The sequence below is a fragment of the Lycium barbarum genome, chromosome 7 (assembly GCF_019175385.1).
Source record: "Lycium barbarum isolate Lr01 chromosome 7, ASM1917538v2, whole genome shotgun sequence".
Taxonomy (NCBI): Eukaryota; Viridiplantae; Streptophyta; class Magnoliopsida; order Solanales; family Solanaceae; genus Lycium; species Lycium barbarum.
Window position 1 is genome coordinate 4,302,444 of NC_083343.1, and position 25,186 is coordinate 4,327,629.

At 33.9% G+C, this 25,186-nt stretch overlaps 2 protein-coding genes across 2 annotated transcripts; one reads left to right on the plus strand and one right to left on the minus strand.

The window, feature by feature from the left end:
- Positions 1-1,056: 1,056 nt before the first annotated feature.
- On the plus strand, positions 1,057-5,293 carry LOC132602070 (protein ACCELERATED CELL DEATH 6-like). Its single transcript, XM_060315091.1, has 3 exons — positions 1,057-2,090; positions 2,370-2,860; positions 4,045-5,293. Exons 1-3 carry the CDS (start codon positions 1,538-1,540, stop codon positions 4,594-4,596), a joined length of 1,596 nt encoding a protein of 531 aa, XP_060171074.1. The 5' UTR covers positions 1,057-1,537; the 3' UTR covers positions 4,597-5,293.
- Positions 5,294-9,908: 4,615 nt separating this feature from the next.
- Positions 9,909-11,837, minus strand: LOC132602781 (BURP domain-containing protein 5-like). The gene is made up of 2 exons (XM_060315549.1): positions 11,790-11,837; positions 9,909-10,415 (listed from the first exon to the last, which is right to left on the minus strand). The coding sequence occupies exons 1-2, from the start codon at positions 11,835-11,837 to the stop codon at positions 9,909-9,911; spliced, it is 555 nt and encodes a 184-aa protein (XP_060171532.1).
- Positions 11,838-25,186: the final 13,349 nt, after the last annotated feature.

Consider the following 25,186-nt stretch of genomic DNA (forward strand, 5'->3'; position numbering starts at 1 on the left):
GTTTAAACAAGAGTAAGCCCGTTAATCGTTTGAACCAGAATCGGACCGGTAACCAGTTATAAAACTGATCAATTTTTGGTCTAAAAATCGAAACCGGCTACTGATTCCGGTTTACCGGTTCCGAACATGGAAACCAGATTCAGCCGGTCCAAAACATTAAAAAATCCTTTTTTATTTTTGTTTCTATTTTTGTATAGTATATTTATATTATAGTATTTATTAGTATATTGTAGGCATAAATATGTTATATAAGTTTATACGTAAAGTTTATATATTTACTAACTAACAACATATATGTACATATATATATATATATATATATATATATATATATATATATATATATATAAAGTTATATGCTTAAGTTATACTACATATACCTAAAATATACTTATAATATCAATATACTTAGGCTATATAACTTATATATATATATATATATATATATATATATATATATATATATATATATGTATACTATATATACTTATATATGTTTAAGTTATATGTATTATTACTTAAGTATATTTATATTATAAGTATATTTAGTTATTTTTCAAGTATATAACTTTTTAGTTTTTAATTTATGTAGATGTATATTATAAGTATATTTTAGGTATATTCATAACTTAATATAAGTAAAAATATGAACACAAGTAAATAAAAGAAAGTTCAATGAGCCATATGTTTCATTCATTCATGGATAACATTTATTCGCAAGTTGTAGTTTTTGTAACTTGCAAATAATATACGAGTTGCAAAGAAATAGTAGAATAATAAAATTAAAAAGTTTCAATCATTTGACTAATATCCACGGGGCAAATAACACTAATATGTATATATATATATATATATATATACACACACACAACCTTTTCCTTTCATTATCTCTTTTTTCTCCGCCTCTATAGGTAGGGGCGGATTTAACGGGGAGGGCGGGTGTGGCAAAAAATTTCACTTTATGTAACGAGTAGATTTTCTGTGTTTATGTACACGTATAAGTTTTAAATGCCTAAATAAATACAAAAATTTAGCTCAAATTGTACAAGGTAGTGGAAAAAGAGAAGCAAGAAGATAGTGGAAAAAATGAAAGAGAATAAGGGAGAAGTTGGATCGAATAAGATGGGAGGAGGAAATTGACAAGGAAATTGAAATAAACAAAGTAAAGAAAAGCATTGCTATTGAAACAGACACGAAAAAACAAAAACAAAAAAAAAATTTGCTTATCTCACTCTCCATTGGAGAGTGTCAACGCCATGTGGCTTATAAGGAGGTAATAAATTTACTTGAACAAGAATAAGAGGGTATTAGGACATTTTTAAAGTTAGAAGTATCTTTTGAAAAAAGTGTAATAGTTGGAGGGGGTAATTATTGTCTCGTTTAAACAAAGACTCGGCATAGACTCACAAGTCAGTCTTCCCACTGTACGGAAAAAAGAGAAGATCTTCCCGTTGTTAAATATCAACCAATGAAAGCAAATGAGTTAATTACAAGATCATACAAGGAAGACCTTCGATAGTCCAGAAAATCATTAGAGATGGATTCTACCTTGTACAAAGCTGCGAGAGATGGTAACTTTCTACATCTTCAGCTAATCAAGGATGAAGAAGCAGGGCAGGAAGCCACTCCACAAGGCAACACCATTCTCCACATTGCAGCCCTCTATCGCCACTCGGAATTCGTCCAAAAAGTCCTTACGATAACCCCGCAATTGTTACGCCATCAGAACAAGAAAAAAGAAACTGCACTTCACATAGCTGCTAATGAAGGGCACACTGATGTGGTGCGCGTGCTACTAAATTGCGAAACAGATAGAGAGCACCTAATACGGATGACAGATGGAGTTGGAGATACGGCTCTACATAAGGCCGTCAGAAAGCATCACATAGATGTTGTAAAGCTCCTGCTAATAAAAGATCCGGACTTCCAATTCCAGCCAAACAATGCAGGCAAGACGCCACTTTATCTGTCTGCGGAGTCTGGTTTTCATGATGCTTTGGTTGAAATCTTGGTTTCCTGCAACACACCAACTTATCTGGGACCATCTGATCTAACGCCTTTGCATGCTGCAATAATTAACAGACATATCGGTACTTTTTCTTACTCTTATTCACCATATTAATGCCCCCTATTATAAGTAATTTTACTCTAACAGTATATTTCTTTATACTTTATATTTGGATATAAAGTTCATACATGTCCAAAATCTATCTAGTTGTATAGTTTATTTCACATTTGGACTAGAAGTGGAAAAATAAGAAATATGAGGGTAAAGAGCATTTGACCGATTTCATATATAATTCTTGTTCTGCAACTAAGATGGTGGATGGTCGAATTAGTTCTTGCATTCTCTAATTTCACAATTGCAGATTGCGCCAGATCATTATGGGAACGGAATAGATGTTTATGTGAAGAAGGTGACACATGGGGCTGGAATTCACTGCACTATGCCGTTAAACTAGGCTTGAAAGAAGTAGTATCTCATATGCTGGCCTGGAAAAAATCCTTAGCCTACCTTCCAGCAGGCAGTGAAACTGACTGGACAACTACATTTCACATCGCAGCCAAGGAAGGTTATGTAGACATGATGGAAGAGTTGCTAAGTCACTGCCCTGATTGCTGGGAAATGCTTGACAGCAGAGACCAGAATGCCCTTCATGTTTCCATATTGAGCAATCAAGTCGAGGCAACCAAATTCCTAATATCAGTCCCTGAATTTTATAAACTTATTGATGAGTCAGATAATGATGGCAACACTCCTCTCCATTTGCTTGCTGCTTCTGGGAACTATGTCTCAGAATTAGTAAACCATCCCAAAGCAATGATGATGACGTTCAGCAAAGAATTGTCACCAAATGAGGTAGGAACCACATGCGCTTAACTCTCGCTTTTATTCATGATAATCGTGCTTATTGCTTCATAACAAACTGAGGTGGAGGAAGGAGATTGCAGAAATTTTTTTGTAATATATTTCTAGCTAAATCTATGTTAGTTACAGCTGGTTTATCGGCTACTTGATTTTTTCATTGTGGTTATACTTTATGCATAAACTTCTCAATCTAGATAATAAGTATGTCCAATTAGTTTTGATGTGTAAGTATATCATAGATGAAACTGGATTTTACTCTATCAAAATATATATGTTGCTAATGGTGCTAGTGATAACACAAGTCTTGTGACTCTTCTCTGATGTGAAACTTAGAACTTTTGTTCGAATACAGCAGCTACATTCCTAAGACTAAGAAACATAAGGCCATCCCATTTATTTCATATATAAAAGAAAGGTCCCTCAATAAGCTTCAGAAATCTAGTTAATTTGACCCAAGTGCAATTAAGTACATAAATTTGTTTGAGTGTTGGTTTATACTCTGTCTGATAAAATCATCTAACTTTATTAATTTATAATTATTACTGTTTGGATATCATCTTTGACTTCTTTAATAGAATTGAAAGGAAACTACTAATTATATCTGAACTGTGATTATGCTATATTCCCATAGTAGAATAAGAATGAATATCAGACAATTTTGAAATCTCTGGATACTTCAAACTGATCCTGTCAAGTTTTACCCGACAAGATAACGTATCACTTCAAAAGTATGCCCATCTAAATTCATCTCAAAATGTCAAGACCTAAGATACCCGAGACCTGTGAGTCTGTGACCAACAACCAGCGACCCCCTTGCCGAGCAAACCAACCTTACCTGCATCTGAATCATTCAATACATCTGAGCTTCGAGGCTTGAATAATCCTCAACTATAGCTATTCCCACATAGAACTGACGTTTCCTGAGATTAGTGTCCATTCATGATGTATATGGTTGTGGTGTACTGGTGTTGTGCATACAAAGGACACAAGTAATGATGAATCTATTTCCTGCTAGATCGCCTATCTTACACGTGGATTTTGTTATTACACGGTATCATAGTCCTTAGTTATAACCAATCTGCTAAACTAATTACACATACTATTCGTACTTCAAGTATATATAAATTCATATCAGGTGAAGAACTAACATTTTTCTTGGAATTGGTGACATCAAGATGGATTTGAAGGACCAACCAAAGCAACCGGGGGAGGAGGAGAAAGTCGTGAAGGAGAAAAATGAAGGGCGGATCAAAGAAACTATAATGGCCACTCAGATACATGTAATTGTGGCTACTTTAGTAGTTACAATCACTTTCACAGCTGGTCTTACGTTACCAGGAGGTTTTGAAAGCAATCTGGGCCCTAACCAAGGGATGGCAATTTTAATAAGAAAAGCAGCTTTCCAAGCATTTGTTGTTACGGATGCCATTGCCTTTGTATGCTCCGTCGGTGCTGTATTCAGCTACTTCGCTATGGCAGCAAATGCTGCATTTTTCCAACGTGTGATTGCTGATGATTGTCTTTATATGCTCGCTACTGGTTTGCAGCTTTTCGGTATGGCATCACTTGTAATTGCGTTTATAACTGGTCTGTATGCTACTTTAGTACATTCAGTTGCTCTTGCCATTGCTGTGTGTGTCATCGGTTGCATCTCTTTTCCTGTCTACGGCGTCATGCTGTATTTCTCTTTCGATTGGAAAGTTTTGCGCCCGTTATTTGGGCTCTGAAGTACTACGGATGAATGTAAACTAGTACTGTATAATATTAATGGGTCGCTACGGCCTGTTGCACTGGTGCTTGTTAAATTAATTAAGCCTTTCAGTTAGTTCGCTACAAATAGTTTCCACAATTTTTTTAGGTAGGTTGTCACTGAAGAATGACTTTTATTGGTGACCATTACAATTTACAAATCAGCAGAAGCAGCGAAAGAGTTCTTGAAAAATCTATGTCTGAAAGAGGGCATTTGCTATTTATCCAATCTAAAGCACCCCACTGTCTCCTTAGGAAGATTACCAGGATTGAAGATATACAAATTCTCCCCGTTAGCACCATTCTTAGCCAAGATATCTTTGATTTGATTTCCTTCCCTAGGGCAATGGTTTATGGAGATATTACCTTGACATATGACTGCCTTCACTTCATTAATAATCGATTGTAAGTGCCATGGACAAGTTGCTTTCCCTTTGAAGCATCTGGATAATCAACATTGAGTCTTCTTCAAGGATAACATTGTTGTAACCACTATTTTTGTACCATAGAATCCCTATATGGCAATATTGTTAGTCCCATCTTGAAGCGCAAAAGCCATCACCATGTTGCCCTCTTGGTCTCTAAGAATTACACCAGCCCCTGTTCTTCCATCTACAAATCGACCCCCATCAGTATTTACCTTTATTTGACAATGTGGAGGGCTTTTCCAATGAATCATTTAGAAAGCATGCCAACAATATTGCAATCTCCCCAACTAATGCCAAATGGTCTACCAAAGAAACAAATGCGTGCCTCAAGGTCTCAGTTTGAGGAGCTTTTTTCACTTCAAAACTCATCCACTTGGCCAACTTCATTTTCCATTGTTAAAGAACCTTCTCATTGACAATAAAAAATCACAAGTAAGCAATATGTTACTATATATCATTTTACTATCCTCACAAACGATATATAAACCACGACCATTACCATATATAAGCAGTCTAATATAGCACACTGGAACAGCAATTGTTAATTCACGCCAGCTCTCTTCATGTTCACTCTCCTTCATATTATCTTAATCATCCTCAAGTTCCTGTGCTGAAAGAGTCAAGAAGAACAAACAACGGTTAGCCAAATATTTTGATAATCCAACTAAAACATTAGAATATGTACTGGGCTTTTCATCATGTGTGTCAAAATTCCAGATTTCACCATCTTTAGTCAACAAACTTGCCTCAAATAGAATAATTTGCATTGAGCCTAATATAGCTAGGACCATACATTTTTCTTTTCTTGCTAATTACACAAACATTTGCTCTGCTCGCGGAAAATAACATGGCAGTTAAGAAATAAAAGTAAATGGATGACAGGATAAAATCTGAATAAAGTTCACAGGTGATGTTAATTCTAGATTACCCGACTAAGTATGGCCAATAGGTCTAAATTTCCCCACTGAAAAGAGAATATTATAAGAATCCAACAGGTAAGAAAAGTTAATTGCCTAATCAATTCAGCTACATGCTACTTCCTCTAGAAGGTCTATGTCAAAAGACTTGATGCCAAACTCAACGTCTTTTGAAAACACTGCTAGAATTATTTATTCCTATTATAGAATCCTACATTGATAATGTTTTGATTCATTCTCTTGACATTAAAGAGTGAATATATAATGAGTCATTATTCCACATTTGTAATTGACTTTTTAATTCCCTTTTAAAGATTGATTTATTGTTGATTTGAATAGCCAAGTTAATGGCTCATTAAATTTTCTTTAATGATTTGAGGTAATGGCTAATTAACTCCCTTTACCCCTTCAGATTTTCCGCCTATCTAAACTAACCCTCTCGGTGAATTACTTATCCACTGAAAAAATTATTCTCCTCATCTTTTCCTCTTGAGTTGTTTTGTGAGCTATTGGTTTTTGCAACTCTAAACCTCCAACTACTAGCGCAAGTGTTTAGGAATGTTATGGAATCTTGGGAGCGACTAGTCCAAAACATTTACACTGAAGTCGGGCTGCTTTCAAGGTAGTGACTTGTTTCGTGACGGCAATTGTTCATTTTTGTGATTGATATTATTAATATTCCCAGCAAACACTTCCCATTGCCTGCAATTACTACTACCAGCCCGGAGACATGAAAAAAACAAAGAACGTGGATAGTTGAGAAGACGGAAGAGGCAGGGTAAATTAGAGATACGGTTCTAGTAACGTTTACCAGCTTTAGAAATTACACGATTTGAAGGTGACTAGCATGATAGGTGGAAGATTGAGGCAAATATTTAGAAAAGAAATTCAAAGCAACAAAATCTAGTGACAAATTCATTTGAAAAAAGAAACAACTAATCTAGATATAATGGATAAACAGAAACAATTAATCTAGTAACAAAATTTATTTAGATAAGAAATTCAAAGCAGAACAGAACAAAAATAGATTTGTATGCTAAAATTTGGTGAAAAGAATTAAGTATGAACAAATTCAGTTGTCCCTGTGGATTAGGAATTCCAAATATGCAAAAAGATTCAGTTTCAAATAAACTTCCCATGTAGCAATTAACATAAAAGTGATGTCGTCGGATAAGCAAGAGATTATTTGTAGGAGTAATGACTGAATATTCTCTTAAATAATATTTGGTGCATAAACAATCCAGTGAAAGGAATTTAAATTTATTAACCTACACTATACATAATTTTGAAGTTTCAGAAATATATACTATACTAACCTCTACTATGGCCTTTTTTGCGTCTTTTTTTTAAATAATAAATGACTTTATTGTATATGCATAAGCGGTTTCAAAGAGTTAAAAGATGCACATCATTAGTTACAATCCAACTAGAGAAAAATGAAACCCAAATAACCTTACGTGACAACGAAATAGAAAACTTGGCTAAATTGTGCGCTAGCATATTTCAAGATCTAGAAATATACACCACATGCACATCGTCAAAGAAACTCATAAGCTTCCATATATCTTCACAAGTTGTCTCTATCACCAAGAAGCTACATTTCTTTTCCATATCATATCCACCACAATTTTTGCATCCGACAAGATTTGCACCTTTGACCATCCATTTTCTTTAGCGTTTTCCAATTCTTTCCAATTGCAGTGCTTCAGCAGTAAGGCCTTTTTTGCGTCTAACATAACCATATTTTGGTTAACTGGAGCAAGGAGCAACGAAAGAAAGAATTGAAAGCATTCAAGACAAGTTATTATGTCAAATACAAGTTAAAGAAAGAAGAATTATTTTTATTAAGATTACCAATCCCACAGTATCTTCATGAATTCAAAAGGAGCATATACTCCCGCCGTCCTAATTTATGTGAACTCTTTCTTTTTTAATCAGTCCCAAAAGAATGATAGCTTTTTATAGTTAATAACAATTCAATTTTAAATTAACCTTTTTATTCTTAATAAAATGATTTCTAGCCACATAAACTTTTATGGTTTATTTTGGACCACTATTTTTCAAAGTATTCCTTTATTTCTTAAACTCTTGTGCCAAGGAGTACTACATAATTAAAGATATCAACCTAGTCCATGAATTCCCAGTTGTTCAAAATTTTTGTCAAACACCTTAGCTGTATTAAAATTCTTCCATTTTCATTACTATTTTGGTTTCTGATGAAAATTTTGTGTGCCCAGTGATGTTAAACTTATTCTAACCAACCTAATGAGAGAAACAAGAACAAACTCATCTGAACAAAATTGCACTGCAGCAATTTTTTGTCTTACAACCCTTTTGGTTACCAAAGGAAATTACACAGTTTCATCAATAAACTTATTATGTACACAATCACATAATACAAAAACCGTAATGGTGTACAGATTCTTTGTTAATAATAATATTCAACTGGCACGACATCGTTAGAAGTTTATGGAGCCCACTTCAAAAAGTAAACCAAGTTTAAACGGAAAAGGTAAAAGACATCCGTGTTAAAAGTGGCTCAAAAATGTCCATTCTTCTAATCAAATTTGCTTCTTCTTCCACCTATTTGGATAAAAAATGCTCTTAACATTTAACTTTAATTCTAAAATACCCCTCCTTTTAACAAAAGCTGACGTGAAATATATGATATTTTTTTAATTGAATATGTGACATTAATTTTTATTGGTCCATATTTAATTAGACCGAAATCCAACCCAGTTTAAAAGACCCAACACTTCTTCCTCTTCATCCAACATAGGACTAATTACCCTGAACCAATAAAAATATGTCACATATTTAATTTAAAAATTCATATATTTCCACATAAGTTTTTGTTAAAAAGAGAGGCAAGTTAAATTTTTTTTTTATTCAAATAGGTGAGAGGAGGAACAAATTTGATTCAATAGGTTAAAGAAAAGATATTTTTGAGCCATTTCTAAAACGTTAATTGCTTAACAATTTCTTTAGTTAAAATAGCCCAAAGAATATCTGAGACCTTTAATCACACTACACATAACGTAGACGAAGATTTATGAAATTGAAAAGAGTTGTGGCATCTAAACATCCAATGAAATCCCATTTACCATATTAAGCTTGGCATCTGAGTACCTTTCGATCTGCATCACGCTCGTCACAAAGATTTTATATCTAAGCAAGAATTAATCAATTAGAAGTAAGTAGTGGACATTGCATTCTACTTCACTTTTTTCTCTTAATTACACCATACTTTTGTAAGATTCTTATACATGACAGCACATTCTAATTTCTTTTTAAGTTGAATATTTTTTTGTACAGGAGGTGAGACGGTTGGTAGTCTGTATTTTTGTTTACATGAATTCTCTCCTTCCTCAATTATTCGTATAGATCGTCTTCACATTAATCATTGTTGTAACCTAATGACAAGCTAAGCCCCCTTCTAGAGTTCCAAAGATATATACAACACAACCCAAAATAAATGGGGCAAATTTAGTTTAATAAATGGGGCAAATTTTGTTTTTCTTTTTTAAACAAAGGATAGTAATTAATAAAGATTAAAATTTACCTAGATTATTATTTATATAAGAGGAAAGGACCATTAGACGAACAAACACTATTATCTAGCGACAAACTTATCAAGCAACATGCTTAGGGTTCCATGAGGCCAAAGAGGATCAATAATTGGGTCGATTTTCTCACATCACTGTAAGATAAGCTTGTATAATAGTAAAAAGCCAGTAATTTTCATCAACACATACATACATTAACCGCATATTATTAAAATACTCATAATTATTTTCATTAACACATACAGATTCATGCATACATACATCATTATTGATTAATCGTGATTAACAAAGTACTTGCATCACGTCATACATTATTACATAAAACACTGCATTATATATTGCATAGTGATGACTGAAGTGCTTCATCCATGCATGTTAATTAATTTTCAGCCACTTGAGTTGCATCTTGAGAAGGAACCAAGGCAATCTGATCGTCCAAAATGAAATGGCAAATGGGCTTTTCTCCTGGCTTAACATTGAGCAATTGAAAGGACAACGCAGGGTTCATGGATGCAGTATCCTCATGGCAGACTGATACTGCATTAACTTTAGTTCCATCAGCACCCACCATTGAGACTTGAAAAGTCCTAGTACTGCTTCCTTCTTCATGGCAATAGTGTACTGCATATGGGTAACCCACTTTGTGGCATATCACCCCTTTGCCATTTGCTTTCTCCTTCACTTCGTTGATGGTATATGTTTGCACCTCCGGAGTTTCATTCTCTAACTCGGTTGAAATTGCTAAAATATTATTTGTTCCAAGGAAAGATGTGGTGAAATCAACCATTGATTCCAAAGAAGTGGCGCAATATCTCTTCTGTCCATTACCTGCTGGGTCCTCACACATTTTAATTGTTTTGTTGATCATTTTAGCACCTTCTGAGTCCTTTTTTTTATTTTACAAACTAGCAAAAATCTTATTGCCAGAAGGAGGGCTAGACCATAGCTTCTTAAGAGATTGGTTACATTGTAAACCAACCATTTGAATGAGCAAAAGTGAGAGTTCTAACTACAATCACCAGTAGCACTAAGGGAAGGGAAGGTGTCATGGGGGATTATAGTACAAAAGGTTTGGTTTACATTTCTTAATCCTAAAAGAAGGCAACTTCCACCTATCCAAATTAAGAAGTCCCTTCACAATTCCAGGGACAACTTCCGCCTTTGGATCAGGGTTAGAGAATAAATCATGTCTCCTTATGAGCTCCTTGATGATTTTGATGCTCTCATATTTGACATGATTATAGTCATTATCCTCAATGAAATTGAGAGATATTAAATCTAACATCACTACAACACAGTGTATCTATAGCTACAAAATCTAAGCTACGAATTTAAAAAGCGTAGCTATTGCCTATTAATAGCCACAAAAATTTGAATTCCGTAGCTATTTACAAATTCGTAAAATTTCTTTGCCACGAAAATCAAATTGACAAAGCAAATTTCTCATTTTTGCCATAATTGCTAACTATCGTGGCAATAGTTACCGAAATAGCTACAACTTTATTGCTACGATAAACTCTTATAGCTAATCATAAGCTTTTGCCACGCGATAAAGGTTACTGTAGCAATAGTAACCTTTTAGCCACAATAAATTATTTGAAATAAAATATTGTAGCTAAATCAATAATTTTGCTTCATGTTATAAAATTTGTGGCAATAGCTAAATGATATAACCACGAATGTTTTGCTAAACAGAAATTTTGTAGCTAATTATAAATTTTTGCTACGGATTGAAACTTACTGTAATAATAGTAACCTTTTAGCCACAACAAATTATTTGAAACAAAACGTTGTAGCTAAATCAATATATTTGCTTCAAGTTATAAAAGATTGTGGCAATAGTTACACAATATAGCTATAGAATTTTTGCTATAGTAAAATTTCGTAGCTAATTATTAATTTTTGCCACGTGTTAAAATTTATTGTAGCAATAGTAACCTTTTAGCCATAAAAAATTACTTAAAATAAAATATTACAACAAGATAAATATTTTACTTCGAGTACTAAATTTCGTGACAATAATTGGCTTAATAGATATAGTTACTTGTCATGACAGAATCATATAGCCACAAATTTATTGTTATGATAAAATTTCATAGCTAATAATTAGTATTATTTAGCACGAATTGAATTTTGTTGTAGCAATACTAATAGTTTAGCCAAATTAAATAATTTGATTTCCTACACTTGTAGTTACCATAAAAATAGTATGAATACAATCATAATAAACACATTAAATTAAATGGCTGCAGAAATATACTTGTAGCTTAGAATTTTCAATGTTTCTATTAGCTTTTTCAGTCACCATTCTTCAGAAGTTACAAATATAATACATGCACATTCTGTTACCATTTTCAAAAAATTATACCTTCACATTACACAAGGAAGAAAATAATACATTATCTTTTTAAATGAAAAGATGTCAATACATGGCAAAATGAATTACAACAATCACCAAAAATCAATGTCATTACCAAAATTATTTTGAAAAATAATTATCACCATATATACCTGCACATTACATAAGGAAGCACAAAATACATTGTTAAAATGACAAAATGCCAACACGAGATGACATGAATAACTAGCCTCACCAAATATCAATATCATTATCAAGACTCGAACGTCATTCAATTGCAACAAACAAATAATGTCAGACTGGCTATTACTTTAGTCTATTGATCTGACAAAAAAATCGACAGAGTTTCCCCTGTAACTGAATAATCCATTAACATACACTCGGTAGAAAATAACATTTCAACTCAATCCAATCAAAATTATCAACTCAACATTACTAAATATTAACTTATATTCAATCAGAATAACTCAATATAATAAAGAAATAAACATCATCCCTCAAGAAATAAGCCTATCAACTTATCAACTTCGCTTGCGAAACAAGCCTAAACTTGTTAACGCAGATGAATGGAAATATTTGGTCAACCTTTGGAGTGATGCTAACTTTCAGGTATTTGAATTAATTAGTTTACTATTTTTTAAATTATTTTGTAGTATAGAAACTAATATTAATTATTGTTAGTTTATCAACTTTTGTTCAGAAAAAAAGCATGCAGAACAAGACGAATAGATCGAAACGTTCATTGCCTCCATATATTGGAACTAAAAGCTATGCGAGACTTAGACAGGAAATGGTACACATATAATATTTAGAATAGAGTTAGAAGAATTATATTTCATTATCGAAATTTAACTAATGATAATGACTATTATTTTCACAGGCGGAGAAAAAAGATGGAAAAACTCCTTCTCGTGTTGAAGTTTTCATGGAATCTCGCAAGAGAAAAAAAGGAAAACAAGTTGATGCTTTTCAACAAAATGCTATTGTATTTTCAACGTGTTGGCTTTCATCTTTATCTCCTTAAAATATATATTTGCATAGATGTTTGATTGAATTTTTTTGATCGTAGGATCAATTTGGCCAATTCAAAAAGCAGCAAGAAAAAGAAGAAATTTCTTTAAATGATGATGATATCTTCGAAAAAGTACTTGGGGCAGAAAAAAATGGATATCTTCGTGCATATGGCCCAGGAAAAAATATTAGTGAATATTTCGGGGGTAGACCAACGAAGGTACAACTCATAAAGCAATTAGAATCGACAAGAAAAGAATCGAACGAGCGTGTGGAAGAAGTTAAAAGGGAAGCTAAGGAGCAAATTGAAGAAATGAAGAAAGAAACGGATAATAAGATAGCAAAGTTGGAGAAACAATGAGCAGCAAAATTTCAAATGTTGGTTGCAGCTCAAGGCCGACAATCAAATGATGCAAATCTAACCGTAAGTAGCTTATTTTTATATTTTAATATTACTAATCCAATAATATGTGATCTTATAAAATATTCATATTAATTAACAAAGCTTAATTTTTAAACGATTTTTTTATTGTATCATTTTTTTATTTGTTTTCTTAATTGTTATTGTAGCTTGTGGAGTAGTGATGGAAGCATCAAAATCGATGGGGACAAGAAGAATTATTTTTTCTCTTGCAAAAGTATATTGATATGTTTGAATAAAGTGATGTTCCACTATTTTGGATGACATTGTGGAACCTTTGTTACATCTTTTTTTATAATATATTGCATTTATTACACGATTGAAGATATATTGCTACGATATTGTCTATAAATTTCATGTTGAAAATGAATTCTCAGCTACATTATATGGTTAACAATGTCGTGGCAAATATTTCAATTAGTAGCTATGAAATTTTTGGATTCGTAGCTAAACGTACATATAATTGCCACGCAAACGAGAATATGGATGCACATTTTCATTTCCGTAGCAAATGAAAAAAAAAAATCTTTTGCTATAATTTTGTCTCTCGTGACAAAAAGTATACACTTTTAGCTATGAAATTTTGAGCTCGAAGCTAGACATATAATCTATAATTGCCACGTATAAAAACATTGCTACAAATTTACAATTTTCGTAGCAAATGAAGGTTCTTTTTAGCTATAATGTTATTTATTTCATAGCTAAAGGTACGGCTTCATAGCTACAGTATGATAATATTTGTGGCAAATACTTTAACTCATAGCTATGAATTGTTTAGTTCGTAATTGAATATGACTGCTATTGCCACGAAACTAAGCTATAGAAGCAGCCATAAAATTTGAGTTTGGTGGAAAACAAATTAAATTTTTTGCTACAATAAAATATCTTGTGGCTACAATATGAAGACAACTACAAAATTTGTTCGTCGTGGCAAAAGATTAATGTTGCTTGCTATGAGTATATTTTCCGTGGCAGGAATTTTCTATCTTCGCAGCTACAATACAAAAAAACTCGTAGCAATTAGTACAAGTGCTTAGCCACGGACCATGTAAAGTTTGTAGCTAACTTTTAGCTACGCTACATTTTGCTACGAATGCTACGGAAAAAAAAATGTGGCTAAAGTGTTTAGGCACGAAAAATTTCATCTTTAGCTACATTGTATTTTGTAGCAATAGATGCTTTGTGTTGTAGTGCATTCTTGCAAAGATTCAACCTTTTGTGGAATAAATCTTGCTCGAACTAGATCATAACTTAAACTCTCATTCATGGACTCAATATGCTACTTTGGTTGGTGTGGAGGAAGAAACAAAATCTGGATTCTTTTCGAAATCACTTAAAGATGGAAAATCAATCTCACAAATAATTGGATGCTCCAATGGATCCTCATCAAACTTTGGAGGTAAATCCTCAACTTGTGGATCTAATTCATTCTTCTCTTCCGTTTGTTGTTTGTCACACCCCATTTTAACCCGAAGATTAAAGTTAGAAGTACGACATATTGGAGATTCCTATTTTTGCTTTATTAGTTTTAAGGAGTCGCCACCTAATTATTTATAGTGAATTAGGACACCTAAAGTTTATTTTAAGTTATGTTTAAAGTTAACTCTGTTTAAAGTCTGCGAAACTTAAAATTCTAGGTAAGGGTTCAATGTCTAAAGGGAAGTTATTAGGCACCCTTTAAGACCCATTAACAATGATTAACCGACCGGACTTAAAATTAATTAGGCTAAGTGTAAATATAGTATTATAGAAAAAAGAAAATAGCTTTATAAATATGGCTAAAGTTATAGATAAGCATGAAAAAATGCTATTTGTAAAAATAGAACTTATAAATAATAATTTGTATAAAAAGGAATACTCATAATGCTATTTAGAATACAACTTATGAATGTTGTTAAGACTTTAAACGAAAGTGTAATGGTGTTGTTTAAAATAATACTTGTAAAAAACATGATAATCTGCATAAAATAGGATTTGTAGAAAATAGGATAATTTACTTATGAATAATAGCCTTTAAAGAAAAAGATGATTTATGGTCTTAGATATAATGATGATATTGTATGAATATAATGATGTAGAAATAACGCCTAGACTTATATTCTTAAATGTAATGAAAAGAGTCACGAGTTTCTTTCTATTTCTATCACTCTTTATTTAGCTAATTTTAATAAAAATATGTATAATTTGGTAAATCTTGAAAAAAAACGTTTATAAATATAATCGAATTCATATTATGTGTTGGTGACGTTCTAAGATTCTAAGATGGTAAGAATGAAAAATGATATCTTTAACCCAAAATATGTAGGCATACTATTTGGAAAGTAATTACTCAAAATATTGTAAATACTATAAACAGTTTAGAAAAAATGGAAGTGAATGTAATTTGTGGAATTAATTATTGGCTGCTCTTTTAGACTAACTGCCCATTATACTAATATCAAACTACTAGTTCTTTAAGGTTCATTCTAGCTAAGAAACCCAAAATAAAATAAAATGTTAGTTGCATAATACAAGTTGGACACACAAAGTAAAATAAAAGGCAAATATAATCAATGGGCTAGGTCCTTCTTAGGACTGCTGCTGCATGTTGCTGTTAGGCTTCGGCCCAGCGATATGAAATTAAATGAATTGTTCCATTTTGACCGATCACTGTAGATCTGCTGCTGCTATTGGGCTTGGCCCAGAAATTCCTTTTATTATTTTGTCGCAAGTGGGCTGACTCGAGAGGAAAATTTCGTTGGGCCTTGACCCATACTGAATGCGGAGAAGGATGAATCCCTCGAAGTCGTATACGAGATGGTCATGCACAAAAAATAAAAGGATTAATATATAATCCATAAAACTCGACATATATGATGCAAATCTAAAAATAGGCTAATAGTTTTCGACTAAATACGGGACTAATTAAACAAGTAATGAGAAAAAAAGTTAAACGAGTGTAATGGGTCCATGTTCGGATTAGATGTCCACAAAAAGAGTTTCAACCAGCCACACGAGTAACCGAACGGCAGCCTATAACAATTGAGCAATAGCCAACAAAAAGTCAAACAATGTCTAGCCAAAGACTTCAAAGGCACACGCAAAAACTTGTTCCTTAATATCTGGGATCAATTTTTCAAAAAAAGGAATTACATTATTTTCAATAACACTGAAGATACAGATTGATCAACTTCCATTTTACATAAATCCGTAGGCAGCCCAACTCATCTCATAGGAAATAGATTCACATATTAACCACTTTCAAATATAGAATCGAACGAACCCAAATGAGACGCTTTACTGGAGAAAGGAGTAACGCAAGTAATGACCTCTAATGCATTCTAAGGACAAAACAAAGGGGAAACTTGAACCAGAGAAAACAAAGAGGGTTGCTCAGGAGAGTAATTCCATACTTAACTGCTCTTGATGAAAACTCGACCTTCAAAATGGATGTATTTCCACATTAACTGGTGGATGATGTCTTAGCTTGGACTTAACACATAACAGACCTTCTTTCAGGATTTTAATGAACAAAATAGACCCTTTTTAAACATAACAGATACAAAAGACCTAACACTTTATCACAAAGACATATTTTGAGTTGTTAACTATGCTTCTAAAGTCAACCAGATAGAAAGCCAACAAGAGTAGACAATCCTTTAATTGAAAAAATGATATTACAAAGCATTAACCTGAACGAATTCGAATGAATTTAAACATCATTAGAATCATACACATAGAGGATCAACTGATTGTGAAGGTGAACGAGATTTACAGTGCTAAGATTTGTCCATTTTTAGTTATTTTAGCCAAGTTAAGCATCCATACCCAGTCTAGCAGCAACGCTTGAGCCTAAAGAAAATCCAGAATCTTACCTCAAATAAGATACTCAATCTTAACTTTCTAAAGTCATTATCCCAATCAAGAACCTACATTTTAAACTAAAAAGAGACCGGCTAATTAACTCAAGCCTGAATCAATTTAAACATTCGTCAAATAACTGGCAGTTTGGAACAACAGATATGTTAAACATAAAGACAAGAAAGTGAACTCAAATCTTAACAAAACTATCTGTGTATTCAAAACATCAAGAAGTACCTAGTTTGCTATTATCAAAACAAATTGGATGTACATTATGAAGACCATTCCAACTTACCATATTATTTAAAACAAAAAGATGTTTGATGGTTCAAATTTTCAATCCAAAGCATGGAGAAATTAACGAACAATCAGTGACATGGTGTGAAAACAGAAAGGGATACTTAAATACTTTAGTTTGTACTCAAATAAGATTTCACTTTAAACTATTGCACAGACAAGTCGAATCGACATGATATCAATGCGACCGCATATCATACACCAGAAGGAGAAAAATGGATATTTAAACATAAACAGACAGGTCTGGATCAAACTTTCAGCTATCTAATGCAACTTCATAACTCAACTGATGCATTGGAATTTAATCAACATATGAAGATGACTGAAATTTTCGGTTTTGGGTTAAATAAGCAGCCCCACATAATATAACACCTGATGTTGGCAACTAAACAAAGGAAGGATATCATGTATAAATTCCAGAACTCAAAAGAGTGTGCATGCTAATTGCTGAGTTTTCTGCCGTGGTCACAAATTTCACAAGACAGCATATCACATAACTAACAGATTTAAACCAAATCGAATTAAACTGACATGCATAAACACTACCTAATTGCCAGCAAAATCTCTTCGATTACACTAATATAGTAGATTGCCTTAATTAACGAAATTATTACTAAATCAATTCATAAACAACCAAGCCATTAGAATGAAAATAAACTAAGACGAGGAAGAAATTACCTTTTGTGGTACAGTGAGCGGGGCGTCGAGGTCGTCGAATTCACTCTCTCGTTATGAACCGATCCAAAACTCGACTCGAAAATAAAATGGCTCTGTTTAAAATTCTTTTGTCGACAACGACGAAGGTTAATCGAATCGTTGAAAAACTTAACCTTTCATCACAAATTCGTATTTTTTCAATAGAAGTGTTTTTCTGATTTGAAGGGTTCCAGACCAGATACAACAAAGATCAAAAATAAAAAAAAAGTATGCGCGTCTTCCGCCAGCCCCCTCCCCTTTTCTTTGAGATTTTCCAAATGTATTTATAGTGAGATGAAGGCTAGGGTTTCGTTTTTGTTCGAATTTTTTAGGTGGGATTTGAAATCGAATAACCCCTTTCAAAATCGAATCTCTGTGGTTGATTTCTGTTCCCAAATGTCAGGAGGGTTTTTGGCCTTTTATGTTTGGCCAAATTCATTGAAGATGAGAGGCGTGGGGAACAGGGCATGGTGGATGGTGTCAGAGGGAGTGTGGGATGGCAGAGTCATAGAGGGAACGTGAGGAGCAGTGGAGCGTGGAGGTGGCAGAACACAGTGGTGGAAGTGTCAGGAAGGAGGGCAGAGTCGTGGTGGGGGGAACGTGGGGAACAAAAAAGAGGTGGAGATGGACGTGGAAGCGAGCAGTGTCGGGTGAAAAGGATGAGGGAGAAGGGAGGCGCGCGGTGGTGAGAGGAGAAAGAGACGAGAGAGAGAGCGGCGGAGATAAGGGTGATGAGGGGTAGACGACTGAAGTGTGGAAAAAAGAAAGAGGAAAGTGAGGGTTTAGGGTAAAGAAAGGGAATTGGGCCGGACCCGGGTCGGGTAAAAAATAGAATTGGGCTGGTCCGTTTGGGCTGGCCTATTAATTTAAATATGGGTTGGGTATTTGGGTAGGAAATAATATTGTATTTGTGTTTTAAGCCATTAATTGGCTGAAAAATTGTTGGCAATTCCTCCGCTATTTAATTATTCTTGGGCTTTTAGTTTGATAAATGGTAAAGATGATAAATAATTAATAATGTATAAATAAATATTTTGCAAAGTGTCGTCTTGTAATTAATTTAACGAGTCCAAACTCGAAAAAAAAAATGAAATGATGACGAATCATTAAAAATTTGTGGTAAAGTAATACTCGTAATGTTAAAAATGAAAGTAGCGGAAATAATAGTAGTGAAAATAAAGTATTTAGCTCGTCAATAAATTTAGACGCCCGAGTGAATAAAATTAAATAAAGCACTTTTCCCTCCACTTGGAGGATATGAATTTGCGCCCCAACTTTGAATCAAGATTATGATGACGCTCATGGGGCGGTGGTAGAAAAGCAAAGAGGCCAACTCTCGGGTGTCGTATTTTGCACTTTTTGGCCCTTAAGTGAGGCATGCCATTTTGTCTTCGTGGCATAGCAAACTTCAAAATGAAAACGCTTTCTTCTTCATCTCCAAAATTCTCCATAGGCTCGGTTAGTTCAACTTCCATTTCACTAACCAAGCATAATGTTGAAAAATGGTTGGAATGTGGTCTAAGGCGCTCCATTTTCAAATTCGCTTCATTTTTGACATCCTCACCCAAAAATGAACTAGAGTCTTCAAAAACCATTTCATGAACTTTTTTGTGCAACTCTAGTACCATTTCTTCAATCTCGGCATCTTGCATTATTTTTGGATTGGTCGGTTGGCAATTCATCATTAGCTCTTGAAAATCAATGTTGACCACTTTTTCATTGGAAACTAACTTAAAACTACTATCCATGACTATTTGATGTTGAGTATTGCATACCTCAATTTTTGCATTCAATTCGGCTTTCAAGTCACGGATAGCAATTTCAAGTTCCTTCAACTCTTGACTTTGCTCAACATGGATTTTTAAAAAGTCTTCCATCATCCTTGAAATGCCTTCACGATGATCTCCATAGGCTCCAAGTTGTTGAGCTTGAGTCATAAGCCAATCTTGGCTCACAACTTCCACTTTGTCAAGACTTTCTTCAAGTTGAGGGTCATTCAAAGCTTGTAAAAATCCACCCTTGGAGAAATTCATGTTTTGGCCACTTTCTTGTCTACTTTCAACATCCTCAAGTTGTTGAGCATTATGAATCTGAACCAATAATTTCATTTGATCCTCCAAGGTGTGAATAGCTTTGTCATTGCAATTAATTGTTTGCCTCAAGTCATCAAGTGGTTGCCTCAAGTCCTTAACCGCTAAGTCCTGTTTTTCAACTTTTTCAAGAATGGTCTCTAACATGAGCATTATCCTCTCATTTTGAGCATTTGAGGCTTCTTCCATTTCCATAACCCTACTATCATCAAAATCAAAACTAGAATAGTCATAGTGGGGGTTCGGGGAAGGGAAGGACAAATAATCACAATTATCCCAATGACCATTTTGACCACCACACCTATCACCTATACTCCACTCATAGGTTTGGGATTGTGCGCACAATCCGCCCCCGGGAGAATTCAAACAATTTTGCCATGAGTGTGGTCCTCCACAATAAAGACAAGGGTCATCAAAATATGCATAACTACCATTCGACCAATTTTCATTATATGATGCCATTGTTTTTTTTTTTTTTAGAACTCGACAGTTTCTGCAAAAATCAAAAACTGGACAGTTTTTCAGAACTGGACAGTTTCTGCAGAAGCAAAAACTGGACAGTTTTTCAGAACTGGACAGTTTTGCAATTCTGCAAAACTGGTTAGTTTTTTTTTTTTATAAAGATAAAATAAAGCAAAGAAAGTTTGGACCAAAGTAAGTTAGCTTAAATCCCAAACTAACTCAAATACGCCAAATTGTTCCCCGGCAACGGCGCCATTTTTGATAACGTCCAAATACACTTCTCAAAGAGAAAGTGTACACGGTCGTATGCAATATATTTACCCAACTATGAGTCGGGGTCGATCCCACAGGGAACAATATGCTAGGCGACTAAGAAAGTAAGGAACTTTCACCAACTAAGCTAAAGCCAAACGATAAATGATATTTTGGGTTTTTGAGAAATTTATGACTAATGCGAAAATATAAACTAACCTAGAAAGCAAGTAAATTGATCAATGGCCACAAGCATGGATACAAAGGAAATTACACTCAAGTAACGATCCAATATATTTTATGATATTACAACTAAGAGCGGGTCTATGTTAATAGATAATGATTTCTAAAATCTCATTGAAAGTTTCTCAACCAAATCAATGAATTTCACTCTAAGCTTTCTCAAGCCTTAGAGTGTGATGTTAAACACAATCAATTCAACCTCAAGTTAACTATCCTATCTCTAGCTCAAGTTATTAGATGGGTTTAATGACCCAAATCCTTGCTATCTAACTCTTTTCCTAACTTTCACTTTCTTTCTCAAGCAAAGTAAAAGTACTTAGGCACAAATAATGTTTGCAACCATTAAGAGACATTTAAGCATGAAGAGTTAATAGAGAAACAATAAACCCACTTCATTAGAAATAAAAATCATTCAATACATAAGCATAACAAGAGTTTCATCCAACACTTTAATCCTAGAATATTTCTATAAACAAGATTCAAGTGAAGTAAATAAACACTACACACTTAGATATACAATACAAAACAAGAGATTGAAGAAATGAATTAAAGGTTTAAGAAATGCTCAACCAAATCTTCAAATCTTCAACCCCAAAGTGTGGTGTAGATGAACCCTAGCCTCCAAGCTTGCAAAATGGCAAAAGATGAATAAAATTGCTCCCTTCTCTTCCTTTTGTAATTTCCTAATTTTTTCAAGTTCCAAAAATGACAAAATATGCCCCAAATTTCAGTTTTTGCAGTTCTGCCCGTTTTTTGCAGTTCTGTCCCGTTTTTGCAAAACTGTCCACTTTTGACAGTTTTGCAAAACTGTGCAGTTTTTGTCCAATTTGGCCTCTTTTTGACTTGGTTTCTTCCGATCACTTCTAAATCACATAAACCTATAAAATGGAAGTAAACGACATTAAATGCACTATTTTTTTCAATCAAAACATAGCAACAATCTAAGATTAAAGAAGAAATAAGTTGGTAAAATACCAACTTATCAAACCCCCAAACTTAAACTATTGCTTGTCCTCAAGCAAATCAAATTATAATTTCCTTCAAAGGACTCCATTCAAAAGTGCACCAACATCATACCAAGTCAAAAAGGTCTATTTTAAGCACAAACACATGACTTTGATTGGTACCAATAATTAATCCAAAACATATGAATCACCAACTTCTTCTCAAAAACTTCATTTTCATTTCAAGTGCTCAAACACCAAGTTAATCAAAGTAGCAATCACGTCATGACACTAAAGCTTCAAAATTTGCCTCATTATCACAAAACAACTTTCTTTTGTTCATTCATCTCAATTGGAAAATGGAACAAATTCACAACTTAAATTCTCATGTGCCCTCACAATCAAGAGAGAATCCCAAACTCACAAAAAAAATGCAATTTGAAACACAAATGGGATATCAAATGGAAAGAATTAACTCTCTTCTCTCACAAAGATGTTCAATTGCACAAGTAGTACCATAAGCTTGCCCTTCATGTATTTCTCCACTAATATAGACACACTTGGTTCAAAATCAATTAGGACTTAAAGGGTTGTAATGTAGGCTTTTGATTAAGGTAGGGATATAATTTGGAAATAGTGACTCAAAAACCTCCCTAAGCACTACAATTTTCAACAATCAAAGTACACTTCCTTTGAAATTTTTCCACCCTTTTTTTTTTCATTTTTCATTGCACCACTTAGTCTTCCCATTATTCACAACTCTTTATTTTTTCTTCAATTCCTTTTTTTTTCACCTCTTCGCCTTTAAAGTAACTCCCACATAACAACTTTTTCCAACCATCACCCCCAAACTTAGGCTTTTAGCCTATATTTGCACTTTCAACGCACTTAAGGAGGTAGGGTACCAAAAGATGGATCAATGAAGAACAAAAGGTTAAAGTTTGTAACATGATTGCCAAAGAAAAGGTTAAAGGCTCAAAAGGGGTTGACTAGGGAGAATATGCAAGGGTAGGATATTTAAGGCACAAAAGCAGTTCAAGGAAGGCCTAACATCATTTTTCAAACCAAGTGTAGTCTAGGATTTCACCTTGAAACTCATTCCGGGCAAGTTCTAGACCACAAATAATGCAACAGAACTCACAAATAAACCTCATCACACATGGCACATGAAAACTCAAGTACAATATGAATCCAAGAACAAATTGAAACAAATGAACTCAAAAAGTCACTCATAGCCAAAAGAGACTAATTAGTGAAAGTAAGAGCCAAAAATTGAATCTAAAAGTCACAACAAGAACCCTTACTTCAATCATTTTTTTCTTTTTCAAAAATCAAGAATTCATATGCCAAGGTTTAAATATGTTGGTACCAAGTAAGCCAAAAGTTAGTCAAGGGGCAAAAAAAATCACATCCCAATACCATTTTTACTCCTAAACTACCTAACTAAGAATGAAAATAAATTAATTAAAGTGACTAATCCACAACATGCCAAAAGAACGACATTTTCAGAAATTTGAGCAAGTTCCATTTGTAACAATGTCTATCCACAGCCACAACGACAGTCACAAAACAAGCCCGACAAGGGCACAAATAAAGCATAACCAAAATATAATGTGTTAGCTACCACATGTCACCCCCAACTACAAACATTGCAGTGTCCTCACTGCACATAATCAAACAAAACATAAAACAGTAAGGAAAGAAAAAAAAAATTTTTTTTTTTACTCTCTGGCACGACCTGCGACCCGTCCTGCGATTTCGCAGGTATGACCTGCGAATTTTTTTTTATTTTTTTTTTGTCTCTGTCACACTATGCGACCAGACCTGCGATTTCGCAGGTATGACCTGCGTTTCGCAGGTTATGCCACCAAATATATATATATATATATATATATATATATATTTTTTTACTGGTTTTAGGAGCTGTCCGGATATCCAATATGCTCAAAATAACTCCAAAATTTCTGAAACTTTGCAGACTAGTCACAAACCATAAACTAAACTATTCTAAAAAATAAAATTTCAAAAACGACTTAAAATTTTTAAAACGATGGGTTGCCTCCCACCAAGCGCTTAAGTTAACGTCGCGGCACGACTGTTACCTTTACCACTTTTCCCTCCACTTGGAGGATATGAATTTGCGCCCCAACTTTGAATCAAGATTATGATGACGCTCATGGGGCGGTGGTAGAAAAGCAAAGAGGCCAACTCTCGGGTGTCGTATTTTGCACTTTTTGGCCCTTAAGTGAGGCATGCCATTTTGTCTTCGTGGCATAGCAAACTTCAAAATGAAAACGCTTTCTTCTTCATCTCCAAAATTCTCCATAGGCTCGGTTAGTTCAACTTCCATTTCACTAACCAAGCATAATGTTGAAAAATGGTTGGAATGTGGTCTAAGGCGCTCCATTTTCAAATTCGCTTCATTTTTGACATCCTCACCCAAAAATGAACTAGAGTCTTCAAAAACCATTTCATGAACTTTTTTGTGCAACTCTAGTACCATTTCTTCAATCTCGGCATCTTGCATTATTTTTGGATTGGTCGGTTGGCAATTCATCATTAGCTCTTGAAAATCAATGTTGACCACTTTTTCATTGGAAACTAACTTAAAACTACTATCCATGACTATTTGATGTTGAGTATTGCATACCTCAATTTTTGCATTCAATTCGGCTTTCAAGTCACGGATAGCAATTTCAAGTTCCTTCAACTCTTGACTTTGCTCAACATGGATTTTTAAAAAGTCTTCCATCATCCTTGAAATGCCTTCACGATGATCTCCATAGGCTCCAAGTTGTTGAGCTTGAGTCATAAGCCAATCTTGGCTCACAACTTCCACTTTGTCAAGACTTTCTTCAAGTTGAGGGTCATTCAAAGCTTGTAAAAATCCACCCTTGGAGAAATTCATGTTTTGGCCACTTTCTTGTCTACTTTCAACATCCTCAAGTTGTTGAGCATTATGAATCTGAACCAATAATTTCATTTGATCCTCCAAGGTGTGAATAGCTTTGTCATTGCAATTAATTGTTTGCCTCAAGTCAT